This window comes from Corapipo altera, unplaced genomic scaffold (genome assembly GCF_003945725.1).
Source record: "Corapipo altera isolate COAL_440 unplaced genomic scaffold, ASM394572v1 48b, whole genome shotgun sequence".
Classification (NCBI taxonomy): Eukaryota; Metazoa; Chordata; class Aves; order Passeriformes; family Pipridae; genus Corapipo; species Corapipo altera.
The window spans coordinates 225,859-244,288 of NW_020884884.1; the positions used below are offsets into that span (position 1 = coordinate 225,859).

At 37.8% G+C, this 18,430-nt stretch overlaps 1 protein-coding gene across 1 annotated transcript in view; it reads left to right on the forward strand.

Annotated features, from left to right (window-relative positions):
- NVL (nuclear VCP-like) overlaps positions 1-18,430 on the forward strand; it is a 39,328-nt gene that overhangs the window by 598 nt on the left and 20,300 nt on the right. The window contains exons 2-16 of the mRNA XM_027641712.1: positions 1,601-1,674; positions 2,829-2,881; positions 2,969-3,062; positions 3,945-3,999; positions 4,517-4,783; positions 6,163-6,286; positions 6,611-6,687; positions 6,973-7,107; positions 8,142-8,243; positions 10,064-10,181; positions 10,614-10,758; positions 13,425-13,695; positions 16,447-16,665; positions 17,273-17,377; positions 18,166-18,228. Coding sequence (XP_027497513.1) covers positions 1,601-1,674; positions 2,829-2,881; positions 2,969-3,062; positions 3,945-3,999; positions 4,517-4,783; positions 6,163-6,286; positions 6,611-6,687; positions 6,973-7,107; positions 8,142-8,243; positions 10,064-10,181; positions 10,614-10,758; positions 13,425-13,695; positions 16,447-16,665; positions 17,273-17,377; positions 18,166-18,228 — 1,902 coding nt within the window. The remainder of the gene's footprint in view (positions 1-1,600; positions 1,675-2,828; positions 2,882-2,968; positions 3,063-3,944; positions 4,000-4,516; positions 4,784-6,162; positions 6,287-6,610; positions 6,688-6,972; positions 7,108-8,141; positions 8,244-10,063; positions 10,182-10,613; positions 10,759-13,424; positions 13,696-16,446; positions 16,666-17,272; positions 17,378-18,165; positions 18,229-18,430) is intronic.

The following is an 18,430-nucleotide window of genomic DNA, read 5'->3' on the forward strand; positions in this document are numbered from 1 at the left end:
ACATATGTAGGTATATGTGCTTATATGTGATGTACACATATATGTATGTATATATATATGTACATATGTAGGTATATGTGCTTATATATGATGTACACATATATGTATGTACATGGGGTGTATATATATGTGTGTGTATATATATATATATAAATATTTGGGTATTAGTAGGACTTTCTTCACAGAAAGGGTGATTAGGCATTGGAATGGGCTGCCCAGGGAGGCGGTGGAGTCACTGTCCCTGGGGGTGTATAAGGAAAGACTGGATGTAACACTTGGTGCCATGGTCAGTTTGACATGATGATGTTCAGTCATAGGTTGGACTTGATGATCTCAGGGGTGTTTTCCCACCTATTTGGTTCTGTCATTCCGTGATATTGGCAAATTTTAAGTGTTTACATTTGGAAACGTAAAAAGTGATTATATTAAATAGCTAAATAAAAGGGGAAAATAAAATTCCCTAGTACATGTGTGAAGAGCAGGGAAAACTGTGATTCCTTCAAGTGGCACAGTGCTGTGTTATGTCTTATGATAATCTCTGGTGACTTTGCAAGTTAAACACCATTTTTTTGAGCCTCTGTATTAGGGTACTCCACTTCTAATTCCTTAAAATGCAAGTGGCTGCTTGAGGGAACTTGCTTGGTTTAATTTACAAGATAACACTGACTGTGTCTTGACTATTCTGAAGTGGTAAAGCCTTTTTATGGTAGGGTTTATGATAGGCTTGATGTTTCTTGCAGGACAGTAGCTGCCCTTGGGTGACGTGAAGTTTAACATAATTTTAAAAGATAACTCTGTATTCAATTTGAATGTTTTAAATAGAGTTATTAATTTAAATGAGGTTTTGAAATTCTCCTCACTGTGACATCTGTGATACCATATCTTTTAGGGAGATTCTCTGTTTTCTTTCTCCTTTTTAAGAAGGAATTGATCTTTACAGTGTAAAAACTCTGTCTCACTCCTGATTTGGAGAGTGGGGAAAGAGAGTAAATGGAGTACAGTTTTACATGGAATTTTGTACATTTTCTCACACTTTCATAATAATGGTTTGAAAATGGATTGGATTAACTGCTGTCATAACAAAAGGCTTGACAGAATTCACTTTTGTTAATGCACTTTTCTATAGTATTCCTTGAAACATCTTGTAAAGATTAAAGTTCTTATTACGACAGTATTCATGCTGATTGATACAGATGGTTTCATTTTTAGGGTAGGAGATCTAAACCAAAAGGAAACTAGCTGAGAGGAACCAAGAACTTTAGGATTGACAATAGGATGCTGTGTGGGCTCCAGAGTCATCTTTCTTACTAAATAAAAACATTGGAGTTGACCCAGCCCCAAAAGCCCCAAAATGAAGGATACTGCCTTTCCTGGGGCAAAAATCACAGATAACTAGGTAGCAAAGCTACCTAGTTATCTGTGATTTAATAAGCATCTCCCATTTCCTCTCTGGTGTGTTGCAAGGCAGTGAAAAGCTGTTTCTGATTTTCATTTTGACTTCCTAAGAAGGATAGAGTTTGAAATAGGCATATGTGGTCTAGCTGTTCTGGTGAAGCGATTGACAAGAATTTTGTTCCCTGCTTAAAATTCTTCATTTCAGTATCTTGCAAGCAGTAAATGTGGGCAGTATGTTGACATTGGAGTTCTAGCATCTGATTTGCAGAAAACCTACAGGTGAGCCAAGATTTGTGTTCTTATGTTCTGTATTTAAAATATTGAATGTATTTTTTTGTTATTTTACATTCATGTATTTTTAATTAAAAAAAAAATAATTTTTGTCATGTTAGCATCCTTGCCAGTTGTTGAGGTTGATTGAAACAGTAAGGATTTCCCCTCCAGTGTTTCCCTTTGCTGATATATCCAGTAACACAGATCTTATTAACGCGCTGGGATTACACGATCTAGTCATGGGTTGATTTATTTGTTTTTTGTTTTAAATAAACAGCTAAAGATGCGTGGCAGCATGTTGGTCTTTACCCCAGTGAGCTTAAAATATGAGGGGAAAATTACTCTTCAGTGCAGGCACAGGGGAGAGATACAGGACCCAACAAGACATTATATTGTGCTCAGTGGCTCAGCAGGACAGTCAGTCTTATCTAATTATTTTTGGGCTGTTACACTTTTCTGAGTGGGGAGCAAGGTGTTTTTCAGCACATCATTGGTGGGATTAATGAAGATGGAGAAGTGTATTCACTCATGTTTGTGTGCTCTGTTTATTTGTGCCTTGTTAGAGAAAATGAGCCAAACTCCCTTGCTTAGGATGCTTATGGGTTTTGGGGTTTTGTTTTGCCTCTGTTGGGTGTTGTATTAAAGCAAGTGAGTAAAACACACCTTCAGTAAGTGAAGGTAAAAGGCTGATGATTTTTGTTTGTATCTAAGGATACTCTTGAATCAGAATTTCTCATAGTGATCATTATTAATTAACACAGTTATTCCTTACTGGACTGTCCTTTCTAGAATATAGTCCTGTGTCCATATGTTCATGTTTGCATTAAAATTAAAATATTGTTAATGTTGTGAAATAGAATCCAGTGTGCTCATTTGTACCTTGCTGCTTCTCTGTATCTACAGTTGAAGAGGACCTTGATAATTTTTACTAAATATCCCCTTAGAGACCAGCATAGTTTAGTGGTTTGGGTTCATTCCAGTGACTGAGCTATTCCAGTCTTAAGAAAAAATAATCACATTTTCACATAGTTGGTTTTTAATAAGAACTTGTGTGGAAGCTCGGCTATCAGCTTAGCATGTATTTTTTTCACTGAGAATGACAATATGTTGGGGGGAAAAATCAGTTGGTGTAACCTGTTTATTTTGGTTTTCTTTTTCAGTGCAGAATATGGACGAAGAAAAAGAAATGCCTTTAGAATACAAGTTGCAAAAGGTAGTTCTGTTAGCGTTGTGTGCAAGATGCCAAATTCTTTGATTATGGTTTGGCTGTTTTCTTAAATGTTTGAACTTTTTCTTTCAGTGTTTGGAATAATCAGTAATGAAAAACAACGTGAGGATTTAGCAGCTTTAGAAGCTGAACATGTGGCAAAAAGAGCAAGACAAGAGAAAAATGAGTAAGATGAATTTTTACCAGTAGATTAATAATGCCTTTAGTGTTATCATTTCTTTAAAGCTCTCTGTCTTTATATTATTAAATTTTGGTAGTTTCAAGGTTACAGGTGGATCCTTGATATCCCATAGGCCTGTCTTCTTCAGAAGTTACCTGTATTTATTGGAATCACTTTTGTCCCTAGAGACAAGCAGATACTAAAGCTAATCATGATTTCTCTGTTATGGGGAACATACAGCCCTGAATTAGTGGATACCTTGGGGCATCTTTGATAGTTTTCCACACAAGGCCTCAGTTCTCCTGTGATTCAGTTCCTTTGTTCTGTTTTGTCCTTAATCTTTCTTGAGAGTGAGAGATATTGTCTACATCTGAGAGACAAGACTACAAGACAGGCTGTTCTGAGTAAATCACCAGTGGGAATTGAGATTTCCTGACTCCTAAACCTGTGCATGGTCTCATGGACTGTTCTGGTTTCTCTAACTTGTGGTAGATATTAAGGATCTTGTGGGAAATTAAAACAATGTTGTCAGAAGGACTAGTCTAGTTCAGCAGTGATTTGCTTCTGCTTCCCTTGTGCTAGCACTGGTGATTCTGTGATCTCTTGGTAAACTGAGTCAGAGTGATCCTACATCACCTTTTTTTAGGCCTGTCTTTCAGCCAGGCTGACAAGTTGATCCAACTCATCACAGACTTGGAAAGGATGCATTTTTTAACTCTTAATAGTAGAAAATTTGAAACATGCAAGTCAGAAATTTCTCTCCAGCTTTAGGCTGCGTGTCATAGTTGTGGGGAGCCACATTGCTGAAATTGCATTTGTTTTATTTTATGGATGCCTCACAGTTCTGCTCTGATAATCATGGAGTTTTTGTCTTCCTTCCATGTAAAGGACTACTGGAAGTACCACAGATGACTCTGATTATGATGATTATCCAGAAGATCTAGTAAGTTGTATTTTATTATGTTTGTATTTGCATAATATATGATTCTATGTTGTAAAAGTGCACTTGGAAAATTTAAAAGTGGAGATAAGAGAGGAGGTATAGTCAGAGTTTACAATTCCCACTGAGAATCTATAGAGCTGAAAGGAGACTAAATTCTGAAGGAATAGGAAGAACCTGTGGTGGGGAATCACTTTTGAGGAAGATACAGTGGAGGCCTGAAAGATTTATCAAATGAATGAAGTGATTAAAGGAACTGACATACCCAACTATACAAAAAGAGGTGCCTGCCAATTAACAGGGTCATTTCAGGGTGAATTGCAAAGGCTGCTGCCCCTTCAAGGAGCACAGACTTTTATATGCAGTCATTTGATTTGCAGAGGAGTGGGTTGGGAGATGCATGCCTCTTTTGCCAATGGGGATAATGCTAAATTGTATTTATGAAACAGTTTTCTTACTGTAAATAACCCAAGTTATAATCCGTCCCATATATTTTCTTTTCAAATGTGTGAATCTGCAGTCTGCAAATCACATGAACAGTTCCCTGCTGAGCTTATATAAGAAAGGAAATCCCGATTCTGTTCCAACCACTCCAAAAACTGACCCAGTGGAAACCCCTCCTCCTGCCCGAGCTGCACCTCAAACAAGCACCGTGTCACCAGGAGCAAGAAGTGAAACACGGATCTCTGATGGTGGCTGGTTCATTGATAAAACTCCATGTGGAAAAGACTTTTTCATTGACCTTTCTGAGGATGGAGAAGGAGATGAGAAAAACCTGATTTCTGAGGTATTGTGTTTTACAAACCCAAGATGATTAGAAGCATGAATATAGTTGATCTGTAAGGTCCCTTCCAACTCAAACCATTCTGTGTTTCCTACATAACTTGACAGGCTTCTGAAGGGTGATTCTAAGACCAAAAAGAAAGTCTTTCTCTCTGGATTTTTAAAATATATAATTTTTTTTACAAACAGGCATGCTGTGTTTAAGGATAGTGAACATGTTAAACTGAAAGGAAAGATTGGCTTAAGCCTATTAGAGTGCTTGTTTTTAGCTTGGGTTCTGAAGAAGGAGTGTCTTAGCCCATTGTTCTGCCATGTCAGAAGTGATTTTTCTAACCTTCTGGCCCATTTCAAGCATGTTTGTATGGGAGGTAAAAAAGACACCAAATTATGAATTTCCTCCACATTTTTTGAGGAAAATGCAGTGCTCAATATTAGGGAGGCCCAGTTCAGTGCCTATACTGAGATATAAGTAGCTGTTACTTATTCCATTTGCCATTGATCAGCCTACCTGGCATGAGGCTTGCTGTAGCCACAGCATGTGTTAAAGTCTTTGTGAGCCTCAGGAAAGTGGAATTTATTTGAATGGACAAAGTTATAGAAGATGAAAGGAAATTGCATTGATTTATAAAGCAGTTAAAAATAGATTCTACTCACCATCTAGACATACTGCCCAGTTTTTGATCCCCCCCTTCACCCTAGTTATTTTTTTATTTTGAAAAAAACAATTTTGTTTAGCTGCTGAAAGCTTTCCATTTGTGTATGTGAGTTAACATCTCTACTGCTTGGCTGACCAGATGTTTCAGCAGCCTGTTTTTTTATGTGAAGGAAGACCTGCAGTTACATCTGCCTTTCTAGTTACACAGAATGCTTACTGAATAGGCAGATTTGATAAATCATCCCTTTATCCTAGTGGTACTGCATCCTCTCATCTAGAGAAAATGAATAGAAGAGAGATCTTCAAATTGTAAAGTATTTGCAGTACTGTATTCTTAAAAAAAAAAAGCCCAAAAAAACCACCCCAGCTTTCATCGTTGAACTTTTTATTTCTTTTATCCTGTAACAGTCCTTTTCTTTCTTGCAGTTAACTTATGTGAGCACTGAATAATATTTTCCTATAACCATTTGTGACTTACTAGTAATAACAATTGTTTCCAATGGAGTAAAAACATTTGTGTAGTTTTATTCATCCCATTTTAAAAAGGGGAAAAATCCTAAGTACAAAAGCGATTTTCTACAAAAGGGGTTAAATTCCTGCCTTGCTTGTCTTTATTTATATAATATGTGTAAGTTAAGCGTGATAGACACACATTTTCTTCTTTTAAGTATTTGCAGAAGTTCACTGATTTAAAAGGTTATGTGTGTAATTCTGGTTTTATGGCCTAGAAATCAGCAGAATATTCTCTCTTGGAGAGTGAAAGAAAGAAGACAAAGGGCAAGAGAGCAAAAAGAAAAAAGGAAGAATTTCCAGATGTAGATGGAGAAATTGAATCCATGTTACTTAAGAAAGGTGAGAAGTTATTTTGGGTGTGTTACTCAAAACAGAGATGATATTTGACCATGAAATCTGTTACTGGAGCAGCGTTTTTTGAGGTGCAGAGAAACGATCTCCAGCATTTTTAAAAAAAAAAATTTAGCCTTAATATTATACTAAAAAAAATATTTCAGTCCTGTGTCTACTACTAAAAAATAATACTACTCCATGTGCTTAGCTAATTAACAATTAGCTAAGGCTAATGTAGCTAACTTAGCTAAGGCTTAGTACCTTTCTGTCTGGTGGTAGCAACTACTGTTATACCATGTCTAAATTTGTGTGACTTTTCCTCCTTAACAGTGAGAAGTAAGGGACCAGAGCTTTATCGCCCTTCGGTGACTTTTGAGGATGTAGGAGGCAACGATGAAACTTTAAAGGTTAGTTAAAATTTTATTGGTGGGCTACAGGATGCACTGAAAGAAATGTCACGTGAAAAATGACAAAGAAGGAACCTTGCAGAATTCATCTGCCTGGCACTGACAAGAGCTGCTTATACCAACAACAAGAAGGTTGTTTATTTCCCTTGGATTAATCTTTCTCTAAGCAGTCGCTGAAATCAGATTAATAAACAGAACTTGCTTTACTTTGCCCTGTCTATAATAGCAGCAATCTGTAATACTGATTTCTGTAATTTAAATGAAGGTTTTTCTTGTTCTTAACAGGAAATATGCAAGATGCTCATTCACATCCGTCATCCCGAAGTCTATAACCACTTAGGTGTGGTCCCACCTCGTGGTTTTCTTTTACATGGGCCACCAGGGTGTGGAAAAACGTTACTTGCACAGGCAATTGCTGGGGTGAGATAGCTTTAAATTTACAGTTTCTTCTTTTCCTGAATTATGTTTAGAGAGAAAGAAAATAGTCCTCCTTCATGATAGACTGGATCGTTCCACTTCTTTATCCATCCTGTGATAGTCTGAAAAATATTAATCCTCACTTTGTTTGAATTCCATCTGAATCTGTACTTGATAGAACCTCATATATAAAGAGGAGACATAGTGACAAGGTTTTACATTTTAAATTGTTCTGAGGCATTCCCAGGACAACAGTATAGGCACAGGTGTTGAGAAGGGTATAAATGGAAGGTACTTTTGGTTAAATTTACCATAGTGTTTCATTTTAAATCTAGGCTCGACCTTACCATTTTTTTATGAGGCATTACATTGATTTTATTGGGTGGCATCCATTAACCAACCATCCTGAATTTCCAAACTGGATGTTGCCTTGACTGTGTCAAACTGACATTTTCAGAGCATATGACACCGGTGGTGTGGATAGTTTGCTGAGGCTGCACTACCTGTAGCACCACTGTGCTACAGTCTATCAAAGTGACCATTGTATTTATTTATTTTTAATAGCAGAAAACACCGAGTGTGTGTTTTACAAGTGCCTTATTGTACAGTCCTGCTCACATGTTTCTGGAGCAGGATTAAGGAAACCAAACCTGGTGGGGCTTATCTTGCACTGTTATGCATAGAAATAAACAGGTTTTTTTCAACAAAGGAGCTCAAGCACGGACTGAAATATATGCATTGTAAAGGACTGGCTTGGGAACCAAGGTGAGAAGCTATTTAACAGTGCAGTCATTCTCTAACTGAGTTAGGGGAAGTGTTTTTTTTTAATATCCATTTCCCTTCACTTGGACAAATGGCTCAGACCCATTTTAAGTTGGACGATGCTACTTATCTTTTTTTAAAAGCTCTTTAGGTTTCAGGCTTGATTGCATAGTTTGTAGGTGTAGAAGATGTCATATTGGAAAATATTTGTCTCCAAGGACAGCCAACATTTCTAACCTCTGGATGTATCATACAATATTACTTGTTTCTTCCAGGAACTCGAGCTCCCAATGTTGAAAGTGGCTGCGACAGAGATTGTGTCTGGAGTGTCAGGGGAATCTGAGCAGAAACTGAGGGAATTGTTTGAGCAGGCTGTGGTGAGACACCCCTTGGAAATTACACTGTGAATTGTTTATCTTCTTCTTTGTAAAGATTCGTACTTTGTTGCTGTGGTTTGACTTTGGGTGAATATTAGTGAGTGAATCCTTATACTGCTGCACACATGACTTGTCTCCCCTCCTGTGACCAGAACTCCATTGTACTGTCTTGATGTCATAGGGCACAAAGCTTACTATTCTGAAGCCTTGACAAAAGGTAGTTCATCATAGCAATGTAAAGAGAGCAACAGAAATTATTTACATATTTGGAGCTGCTTGGTTTGATATATAAAAAACCAAAATAAGAGCAGTTGATTGTGCTTTTTTTCTTACAGGGTTTTTTGCTAGTTTTGTGTGGTGTGGAGTTTGAGTGAATTATGTGAGATGCTTTAGGCTTTGGGGGTCTAAGTATAAAGTAGAAAATTTGGAACAAATATGATAAGAGCAGGAGACAAGTGACAGTTGAAGTCTTGCTTTGGTGTGACTTCTGGACATACTAAGAAGCAAAACTAAGAAAACGAGACAGGTTGTGATAATTTTAATTTAAACAAATGCAGATTATTTTTTTACTATGTGGCTAGTGTTTTACTTCATGAAGACAGTTTTCTGTTCCTGACCTCTGAGAATGTTCTGATTTTCCAACTTTATTCCACTTTTCTACTTTCCCTCATGAGTGCATGCAGGTATTTAAAGTATTTTCCTGTAAAAAAGAATGCTAAGCAGGGCAAAAGGATTGCTTGTGAAGCTGTTCATTTGTTATGTTTCCAGTTCATACAGCACTTTCATTTTTAGAGAACCTTGTTAAGATGTTGTTTAGAATAAAATTAAATAGTTTATGGGAAAGAGTTTTTAGAAATTACATATCTTTTATATGTCAAGTGATTGAGGGGAGATTGTTGCTGCAGAATTTATGTCTCTTGCATAAAATAAGCTTAAAAAAAAAATCTAACTTTTTCACTCAGTTTTCGTACCAATTTTTATGCAGGGATAAAGACACGATTCCACATTATGCAGGTCCTGTGGAATCTTGGTGTCTTTTTCCCCTCCGTCAGAGAGTGGGAAAGGGAGTGACCAGTAGATGGCGCAGCTGGTGCCTGATAACACCCAGTGCGTGGGGTGCACAACCCGGTTTTTTTATAAGGGACTCCTTTGGAAGATGATTCCAGTATTTTCCTTAAGTATTCCTTTGTACTACTAGTGCTTTTTGTGAATATTAATAATCTTTTGTTAGTTAAACACCATTCTATTAGCTACAGAAATTATTATTCCAAATTAGTGTTGGCTTTTTAAGAAGTATGTGGAATTTTAGAACACTTGTAGGAGTTTCTCACTGCTCATTTTTACTTTTTTAACATGGTCAGGCTCTGTAGTAGTCTTGAAGTTACATGACCACCTACTGCTCCTTTTGTTTCATTATGTGTGTCAGTAACATTAGCTTTAGGAATTCCACAGCTCTAATGTCATTAACAAAACAAACAAAAACCCAGACCAGACCTTTCTTGTGTGGTTTTCGTTTATGGGCTTAAGCAGGCAGTCACAATGGAATATTTGTGGGGAACATAAAGCAACACAGAGGTATATTTAAATTTTAAACAATGTGTAGAGACATTTTGAATCTCACACCTTAATTATTCCATAGGCTCAGCTCAGCGCAGTTTCATAGTCAGATAGTCAGAAAGAACAATAGAATTGTTCCAGGAGCAGTTGATTGGGCAGCAGATTTACAATAATAATTATAGATCAGAAAACAGGAAAAATTTCTTTCTTGTGATACACCCTACCAGTGTCATTTTGTAATTATTAATATTTTTTGTTCCTAGTCCAGTGCACCGTGTGTCCTTTTCATTGACGAGATTGATGCAATCACCCCAAAAAGAGAAGTTGCATCCAAGGACATGGAGCGCAGGATTGTTGCTCAGTTCCTGACTTGTATGGACGGTCAGTCTCAGGAACATCTGTGCTAAGCTCAAATTTCTGATTATCAGGCTCACTGCCTGCTTTACTTCAGTAGTGACGTGTTGTTACTTTAGAGGAGCTAGTGGTAATAATTTTTCATGTTTTGGCACTGTGGGGAGCGGTGGGAAGATTCTTGTAGATTGGATATTATTTTCACAGTGGTCTGTCTGTTGCATATGCAGAAATAATGGATATATCTGTTGAATTTAATTTGAAATGCTTAGTTTTGCTCGATTGTTCAAAATGCAAGTTTTAGGTAGTACAAATAAAGACAAACAGCAGTGACTGTGGGTTGGTTTGTCTGTGCTGAGTGTTATCATGTGCTGCAGAAACAGAGTCCCACAGATACTGGAACAAAGTTGGGACAGTGAGTATGAGTATTAACTTCCTTCCTTCCTTCCTTCCTTCCTTTAGACTTGAATAATGTGGCTGCCACTACCCAGGTCCTTGTTGTCGGAGCAACAAACAGACCTGACTCACTGGACCCTGCACTGAGGAGAGCTGGGAGATTTGATCGAGAAATCTGTTTAGGGATCCCAGATGAAGGGGCAAGAGAAAAGTATGTGTTACAAACTTTAACCTTGTTTATGATTAGTTAGTAATTAAGGAAGTAATGTGTAAGTTAACATACAAATTAAAGAAAAGTACTTTATTGTGCTTAGTCCTATTCGTGCCTGTGCACACCTGTGGATCATCACACACTAAAAAGTGCAGAAGACATTGTGTGCATCTACTCTTTGTCTTGGTAGCTATGTCTACGTTTGGAGTGGTTTCCTTTCTTGTGTGCAAATCTGCTTTTAGCATTATGTTAATGGGTTTTCAAGTGCCTTAACAGTACAGATGATGGAGTCAAATGTATATTTTCTCTTTTTCAGGAAGTTAACATTCTGTCTTTGGTGTTCCCTGGGTAACCATTAAATTAGGAACATAAGTATAGCCCATTTGTTAGTCTTCTCAAGCACTTACCTTAAGCAATAAGCCTAGAATCTTCATTCCAGTCCTCATGGAAATACACCAGTCCAGGCATTAAGCTGAGCTGCATCCTCTGTTGTGTAACTGGCCCTTTTTTCTCCAAAGAGCTGTGACTGTCAGACTAGGTTAAAAGTAATAAATCTGGTTTTGCTTTCTTAATTAAAAAGGAACTGCTACTCATTTCCACAACAGCAGAAAACACAGGAAGGGAAGTTTAAAAACAGCTGTGGGTTATCTTGTTATAGAAAGGAAAGGAAGGTTAAAGGATAAGCTCCTTCAACCTCAACTAATCATATTTCTAAGTTGGCTTTTGTTTGGATTTTTTTTCCTCCCTTCCTCCAGATCTACAGCCCTGTAGGAATTATGTTCCTCTTTGTGGTGGGAAAACACACAGATAGTTAGAGGCAGAACTAAAGAGTTAACTGATGAGAGTTCTGATTCTGTGGTAGTTCTTAGGATCATGTTAAAATTATATTCCCAGAAATAGCACTGTTTTGAAGGACAGGAGTTGTGAATGGCAAAGTCATTGTAGTGTGTAGAGATTGTTCACAGGCTGGAGAGTAGTCATATTTGTTCATACTATTGTTTTGTACAATTGATTGTATTTGTGTTCCTGGAGGTGTAGGCTTACTGTTGATTTTGTTTTCTTTTTAAATTATTCCCTCCCACCCTGCTTTTCTGTTTTGTTTTGGTTTTTTTTTGACAGGGAGCATGGGGACAGTGCTGTTCCTTTATTTTAAAATGAAAGAGTCGTAAAGAAACAGAAATCCTTATAATGTGCTGACTTAGGATAAATGAGTCTTGCTGAAGGCAGACTTTGAACTGCTTAGTTCCACAGCCTTAGCAGGGTGGAGCAGGATGAGGATCTGGAGATCTTGCTTTACTTGCAGTGTTTTCTTATACATGTATGAAGCCCATGAAGGAAAATAGTATCTGTAGGACACAAGTTCAGAATGAGCCATTTATAGTTCTTAACTTTTTGCACTTTGACTCAGTTGATTAGCTACAGCTGCTATCAAACAGGTTGAAAAATTCTTGAGAACCACACTAATATCACTAAAAAAGCTTTAAAGGAGAGAAGATGACTCTTATCAGTGGGGGAGGCAAACATGAAACATTATAATTTCAGAGTTTTGAATAGCTTAATCACGTGTTTCTTTCATAACTTTTCTGTAGTTTCATTACTTGATCTGGAAATAATTTAAACTAGTTTCATTGGAACTAGAAAGTATGTTACTGATCTTCACTTCTTTGGTTTGTGCTGCCTCTTTAAAATATTTTCCCAGTGAAGTGATGTTTTCCCATTTTAAAAAAGTTGATTTGATCCCTTTCCTCAGTTCTTCTGCCAGTTTTTGTGCAGTGACATTGGATTTTGCCTTTTTTTTTTTTTTTTCTTTTGACCAGTCATTTAGTTTTCAGTTGTCCTTGCCTTGGAAGAGCAGCCAGAAGTCTTGATGGACCTTAAAGGAAACTTTTAAGCTTCAGCTTTGATACAGAGTGAAAAAGTTCCCATTAAAAACAAAAAAGTGCAGAGCTTAGCACTTCACTGTCAGTTACATAAAGCTGTTTTGTATTAGTGAGGGAACTACATAAGTAGGTGTAACTTTAGCTTTTGAGTGAGGATGAGGTAACACATGAGTTGCACACATAAGCTGCATGCACAGTAAAACTATTGGAAGTTTTACTGGGGGTGCAGGAAATATCTGCTGACAAATTCCACTGACAACGGTCAGGGAAAGATGCTGAAGGTTAGAAGATGGGGCGCCACAGAGTCTGATTTCATTTGCTCCTTGCAGAATAGTTTGTTGTGAGTGTTCTTCAATACATAACTAAAAGTGGGATGGAACAGACTATGCAGACTAATGTAGTTAGGAACACAAAATTAAATATCTTAATGGATAACTTGTTTGCATCTCTGTGGTACACTCTGAGACCTAGTCTGTCCATTTGGAATCATAAACTAAAGTTTAAAGAATCTATAACACTTAGATTCACCAAAACTGGCTTTTACCCACCGATTGGCATTGCCTGGTTGATGCTGTTAGTTTTTAAGAAGTAAAAGGAAATATATAGCACATTTTGGTGGATTTCAGTGTTCGTTGCTTCACAGTTGAGTGAAAACTTCCCGCTGTACTTTTTCAGTTCAGGTGGACTGAGAGAGCCCTTAAATCCATGCTGTTTGTTTTCATACATACTAATAAAACAAAGCTACAGCTTCATCTTTTCTTTTTTTTATTCCCTCTACTCAATTAGAATTCTTCAGACTTTGTGTCGAAAACTTAAGCTCCCGGAGTCCTTCGAATTCCGTCCTTTGGCGCGGCTGACCCCGGGTTATGTGGGAGCCGACCTGATGGCGCTGTGTCGAGAGGCAGCGATGTGCACAGTGAACAGGGTCCTGATCAGGTGTGAGGAACAGAGAGGGAAACACGCACAGGCTGGAGGAAACACAGCTGAAGAAAGCATGGGAATAGGAACAGACATCCTGGTGGAAGAGGGCACTGAACAACTAGAACTTCCTCCTGAGGTATTTATTCCTTGAAGCGTGTATTTCTAATGTCTGAAGGGTTGAGCCGTTTTATGGTTATAAAAGTCATTGCTTGTGGCAGTAAATCTGCAGTATATGAGAAAACTGTGGTTTAAACATGTTTCAAAATGGCTTTTTGTAGTCTCTTTGCTAACTCATGCTTTCTTCTTCCCAAGACCCCCTACACAACTGTTATCCCATGCAGGAATGTCCTGGGAAGATGTCCTAAGATGTTTTCATTGGACCTTGTTAACCCCTTCCTGTGATTGGGTGTTCCTGTAAGCCCCTTGAGACTTCTAATTGGTTACTCTTTGAATCTTCCTAACCCTATAAATGTAACATCCCCCAACAATAAACTCTCTCTTGCCTCCTCTCCACGCCGGTGTGCTGTCTCTGTGCCTGCCATGGAGCCACGTGGGTGGAGAGAGGGGAGAGCACCTCTCCCCTCCAGGCTGAGGACCTGAAGAAGCCCCTGGCGCTGGAGTCCCCCCTCCCCATCCACTTAAGCCGTAGGAAATGGTTCCTCAGATGGAAATGGAACTAGAACTGAGCCGCCCCACGCCATGGGGAGAAAGAGATCCAGAACTGCTCATGAATTTTCAAACATCTATGGCCTATGTAATATTAAATTTAGTTTTAGAAATGTCAGCTACTAAGACAGGAGCTTAGCTCCTAATGACCCATGTAATGGGTCTGAATAAGTGGCTCTCAAAACCCAGTCCTCCTAAAAGTCACGTTCATGTTTTATACAAGGTGTGGTTTTTCCACTGGATTTTTTTGTTGTTGTTTGTGCTGTGTTGTTTTGTTTTCTAGCAGAGCAGAGGCTAAAAGGGCAGCTGTATCTCTCTTCAAAAGTATGTCAACTGTTAACAGAATTTTAAAAATATTAGACTTGCACTGAGTGTTCTGCACAAGCTACTTGCTGTGCCCTCAGTGAAATCTCTGTTATGATACCTGGGGTTCTGCCCTGACTTGGTGAGTTAGAGTAAATATTTAAGCAGTCTGTGTTTTCCCTCCAGCTATGTGATTACTTGAGGTATATCAAATTTGTATCTAGTACCTGTAGCAAGTGTGAGGAAGAGATGAGCTGTTAAAGTGCAGGACACCTGGAACTCTGTTGCAGAAAATAGCATTTCTAGTGCCAGAATTATTCTATGGCCCAAGTAACATGATGTGGTTAGTGAAGCACAACAACTTTATATAGAAATCATTGGGCCTATTTCTCAAAACGTGGAGTCTGTATGTGCCTTTATGATGTGCAGGTTTCCTAAAGATTTTCCTGGAGAAGTAAAAAAAAGTAGGCTTAAATCCACATTGTACTTAGATTCTGTTTTTAGAGGGGCTGACAAAGAAAACTGTTACTGTAATTGCAAAAACCAGTGTAAAAAGCTGTAGTAAGCCTTTGTATTACTGTAACATAACCATACTGCAAACCTCCCAGTGTTTCCTGGGGCCTGATGCAGCCAAAAGAAAGTGGGGAAGGGCAGGTAGTTGCAGCTTTTATCAACATCACCATCATCAAAGGGGTCATTGAGAATGAGGAAGTCTAATCCTAACAAAGCCATATTTTGATAGCTGGCAGGAGGTTGACATAGTCTAATACAGGGTATTGTCATTAAAACCCCTTTATTATGTTTATAATGGAAAAATAAACATACAAAACCTTTAAAAATCATTCACACAATTCAAGTAAACAAACCCAGTGGTCTTGGCTATTTCAGAGTTTCTCTTAATGGCTCTGTTAAGAAGAGGAGGGAGGGCTTAATAGGGATATCAGGCACTAAAAGGACTTCTGTTTCTTTTTGGTCAGTTGTAGAGCTATCCTGGTTGAAACTGATAGGAAGTGATACATTTCCTGTATACAGCTGTAGGAAAAATGTTGAAACTTAACAGAATTTTTACTTTTCTTTTTTCTCCCTCCATCTTATAATGAAAATCCTGATATAGTTTTACTCGTGATGCAGTACCAGTTTGCTTTGATACTGCCTCTCTGTATTAGAGCAGTATTTATGTAGTTATGTTGTGAAGGTATAAAGTTCTTGGATTAAGTATTTTCTAGAGTAGTGTCCCCAGTAAGGAACTGACTGGGGAAATTGGAACTTACCTCCTTGGGGCACTGTGGTCTGCAACGTGGAACAGTGTAGAAAAGCATTACCCTACATCTCTATTCTGTTTGCCCAAACTTTATCAGGGTTTGATTACAAAACCAGGTCTAATCAGGCTGAGGAAATGAGTGATGACTTGAAATCAGTCTGTGTTAAATAAAAGTGTATATTCTAGAAGTGTGTTAAGAGTTTTAAAGGTTTACTTGTAACTGAATATTCTGCAAATTGTTGAAATTGTGCTGTTCAGCAGAGTTTTTCGCTTTCTCTTGAAAGCAGTTTCTTGTTAAAAACAGAATTAATACATATAAATAATACATAGTTTGGAAATTTCAGCATGGAAATAACTTTCTCCTAATCGGTGTGGGAGGAGCAGGAGGAAGAATTGGAAGACAAAATACACATGCTAGCTCAGTTTCTTTATATCTAAATCAAGATTTTAGCCTCTGCTCAGTGCTTTCACATGTGCTAAAGGTACACAGCTTTCCTGGAATGTTTTTATCATTATTGTGTAGAGTACACATAAAATATGTAAATGGCTATTACTGTGGTTGATAGTTGAAGTATTGCTTTGAAAAAGCCCTTAAAATGATTCTTGAAGTCCAGTCTAGTGCATAATCTTTTTGTTTTCCTTTCCATGTACCCTAAGGATGAATTACAGAGACTTTTGGATTTGCTGAAGAAGCAAGACCCCTTGCCTGAGGAGCAGCTGCAGAAGCTGTGCATTGAGATGAATGATTTTATTGTTGCACTGTCATCAGTGCAGCCCTCTGCCAAGAGAGAAGGCTTTGTCACAATCCCTGACGTGACATGGGCAGATATTGGAGCCCTGGAGGATGTTCGGGAGGAGCTGACTATGGCAATATTGGTATGTCTTAACCTTACTTTCAAAGATTTTTTGCACTTCCCCTTATGTAGGAAATAAAACTGTGTTTGTTTTTAACATTTATTTCAGGCATAATGTTCTGCTCATGAGTTCTAACGTGCTACAAACTAGAAATTTTGCAACATCTTTATTTAAAAGAGTTAGGCTTCTGTAATTTGCTTTAAAATTTGTTACAAGGGCATGTATTTAAACGTTTTGCTTTCTGTATTCATGCTTACAGTGTGTTTGTGTTGCTCAATCTTTAAGTAGTCTAAAAGTGTTGTACCACCAACCTTGGTTATGCAACTGCCAAACAAAGAATTGGAGACTGCTTAGCTGGAAGCTTAGCAATTTTGCTGCCAGTCAGAGGGTTTCTTAACACTAGTACCTTAAGATTAGAACTTGGGTAAATAAAATCTTTGCCTCTCAGTAAAGATACTTCTCCCATTTTGGGGTACTTACAGTGCAAGATAATAAGATGCCAATCAACTCTTTATTCTTTTAGCCTATAAAGAACATGCTTATGAATGATTTTTCGTTCAACTGTGCCTGAAATTAAAAGTTTCATGTTAGCTTTATGTCACAGGTAACTATGATAATTTCTTTTTAGGCGCCTGTGCGAAACCCAGAGCAGTTTAAAGCTCTGGGTCTGACTACTCCAGCTGGTGTCCTGCTGGCAGGGCCTCCAGGATGTGGCAAAACACTGTTAGCTAAGGTAAGACATTTTCTAGACATAGTTAAAAATACTGGAGAATCTTCTTGAAGTGGATGGTTTTGTAGGAGTGGCTGAGTCTGGATGGTGGTGCCAGAAGTTGGGCTTTTGCACGAATTCTCATCAGAAATTTAAATTTAGGCCTCTGTGCTGAAGTTATTTGATTTTCTTGTCATTAAGTTACAATTTTGCTTGAATTGAGAGGAAATTACTGCAAAACTTGAAGGAATAAATTGGTTGAGAAGAGGGAAGGAAGGATGAGAAGAAACTCTATTGAATAACCACTTCTATGGAATATTTCACTGTAACTAAATTATATATTTGGAAGTACTCTACACTTTACTATATTTATGTAATTGTTGTATTTACCTTACTGAAAATACTTTTGTTTTCCTTCATGAGCATTTCAGTTCTTACAGGCTCTCCATGTAAATGTAGATAATTGTTCAAGTTTCAGATTGTCACTCACCTTTGTCTTTGGATGCTCTTATGTAGTTTCATATCTCCTTAACTCCCACTAATTATTGAGAATTCTTCAACTGATATGAGGGGGGATGAAGTGTGAATCTGGAACATTGCCTCATCAAAGAGAGAACACCTTGCTAAATTCCCTGCTCCCCTCCCACTCTTAATTGCATGTAATTATACTTTGTACTGTTTTCTGTATTTTACAAGCAGTTGATAATTATGTTCCTTCCCTTATATTTGTTTATCGCCGCATGGACAGAACCAAAGAAGCCATGATAAATGTGTGTTTTACATATATGCATCTCTCTTTGCCTTTTTGATAGGCTGTGGCCAATGAGTCTGGACTGAACTTCATATCTGTGAAAGGTCCTGAGCTGCTAAATATGGTATGTGCTAATCATTGTGCTTTTGTTGTTTATGGATTTCTTGTCCAAAGTGGGGCAAGGAAGATTCCTGGTAATCACACAACTGATACTGGTACAACTAAAGTTGCCTTATTTAACCTCAGCTTTAAGTTTTTAGCAGTGAAGCTGTTCATGTGAAAAGGAAAAAGCCATCTGTGTAGTTTAAATATATTTATTGGTTTAA